A 1,645-nucleotide genomic window follows, 5' to 3' on the forward strand; every position below is an offset into this window, starting at 1 on the left:
GTAATTTCGGATTTTGTGGGGAAAACATTAATATTTTAATATGGAATTATGTCCTATAAATTGTGTGGACTGAATCAATTAATTGTGACTAGATTTGAGCCGTTCAAAAGTTGATACGCGCAGAATGGTAGTTCTGGAGCATTGTTTAGCTTGCTAGACATTAGATTCATCTTGTTCGAGGTAAGTAACTCTTCTAATCTTGGAGCTGAGGGTATGAACCCTGACTATACGTGTTATGTGTTTGGTGTTGAGGTAATGCACATGCTAGGTGATGGCCTTGTGGGCATGCACTGTGTGAACAATGACCCCGTTATTTTCTGTGGTACTGTGTAGCTACCCGAACTTATCTGAAACCATGAAATCTCTGTGTGCTAGAGTTATCGAGCTGTGATTCATGTTAGAAGCGATGTCTAGGCCACATATTTATCCTGTTGTAGTATGATCCAGAAGTTGTTCCCCTAAACTGAGAAGAAGCTTGCAATTGGTATTAAATGGAGAAGAAGTTACCTTGAGTTACAGACATCCAAATTTAGATAATTGATCAAGGGTAAATTTCCTCTGAGTTATAATTAATCTTATATATTCTCGTAGAATTTCCATTCCTAGAATAAAATGTGCACTTCCCAGATCATTGATTCTAAATTCAGCATCAAGAAACTTCTTCAAATCATTGAGTTCAACATCATCATTACCAGTTAATAATGTATCATCAACGTAAACTGAAACTATAGAAATTGTAGTTCCAGATTATTTAAAAAAATAAAGAGCATTCAAAGAGTGAGAGTATTCCTTAAAATTCAGAGCTACAGTGAGTTTAGCGTACTACTGTCTGGAGCCTTGTCAAAGTCCATAGACTGGTTTACTGAGTCTGCAAGCATGTTTAAATATAGGAGGTTCCGAACCGGTGGGAAATTACACGTGTACCTCCTCTTCTAGGTCACCATATAAAAATACATTACTAACGTCTAATTGGTATAATCCCCAACCTTGTTTTACTACAACTGCCAAAATACATCTAATGGTTATCATCTTAACGGCTGGGGAAAAAGTATCCGTAAAATCAATCCCTTGCCTTTGTGTGTCTCCTTTGATCACCAACCCTGCTTTAAGTCTTTTTACACTTCCATCAGACCTATACTTTATCTTATACATACATTTGCAAGGTAAAACCTTCTTATAACTTGGAAGTTCAACTACTTCCCAGGTTTGATTGTTAACCAAAGCAGCTATTTTCTTAGCCATAACTTTTTACCAACCAGGATGCATAATAACTTAAGAATAGGTGTTAGGTTCCGTGATATTGTAGAGTGAACTCAAAAAATTCTGATTGGTGGTGGAAAGTGTAGATAATGAAATAGAAGGCGGGGAGATTTTAGAATCAAAACAAAAATATGAAATATTAGTATAAAATACCACATAGTTGGAAGTGTGTGTGTTTTTTGAGATCTTCTGAGTTCCTGAAGAATATGAGAGACTTCTACTTAGTCAGGATCTGAAAAAATATAATTAGGTGGTAAATTATTCGGAGAAGAACCAGGTTCAATTGAGGAGGACTCTGGTGAAACTTCAAGAGAAGAAATTGTAATGCTAGATTCTACTGAATCCTTAGAAATAATAGTAGTCTGATCAAAACATAGTTTAGGAC

The 1,645-nt window shown here is 35.8% G+C and overlaps 1 protein-coding gene across 1 annotated transcript; it reads right to left on the minus strand.

Annotated features, from left to right (window-relative positions):
• Positions 1-513: 513 nt before the first annotated feature.
• Positions 514-1,242, minus strand: LOC142173635 (putative mitochondrial protein AtMg00820). The gene is made up of 2 exons (XM_075239261.1): positions 1,014-1,242; positions 514-725 (listed from the first exon to the last, which is right to left on the minus strand). The coding sequence occupies exons 1-2, from the start codon at positions 1,240-1,242 to the stop codon at positions 514-516; spliced, it is 441 nt and encodes a 146-aa protein (XP_075095362.1).
• Between the last annotated feature and the right edge of the window lie 403 nt (positions 1,243-1,645).

The sequence above is a fragment of the Nicotiana tabacum genome, chromosome 19, assembly GCF_000715075.1.
Source record: "Nicotiana tabacum cultivar K326 chromosome 19, ASM71507v2, whole genome shotgun sequence".
NCBI classification, from domain to species: Eukaryota; Viridiplantae; Streptophyta; class Magnoliopsida; order Solanales; family Solanaceae; genus Nicotiana; species Nicotiana tabacum.

Bases quoted from the DNA above. Each gene is read 5' to 3' on its own strand.
- LOC142173635 (XM_075239261.1), bottom strand. From the start codon at position 1,242: ATGGCTAAGAAAATAGCTGCTTTGGTTAACAATCAAACCTGGGAAGTA. The intron at 726-1,013 runs GTATTTTGGCAG...CAATTTCTATAG, and splicing joins TAAGATGATAACCATTAGAT to TTTCAGTTTACGTTGATGAT.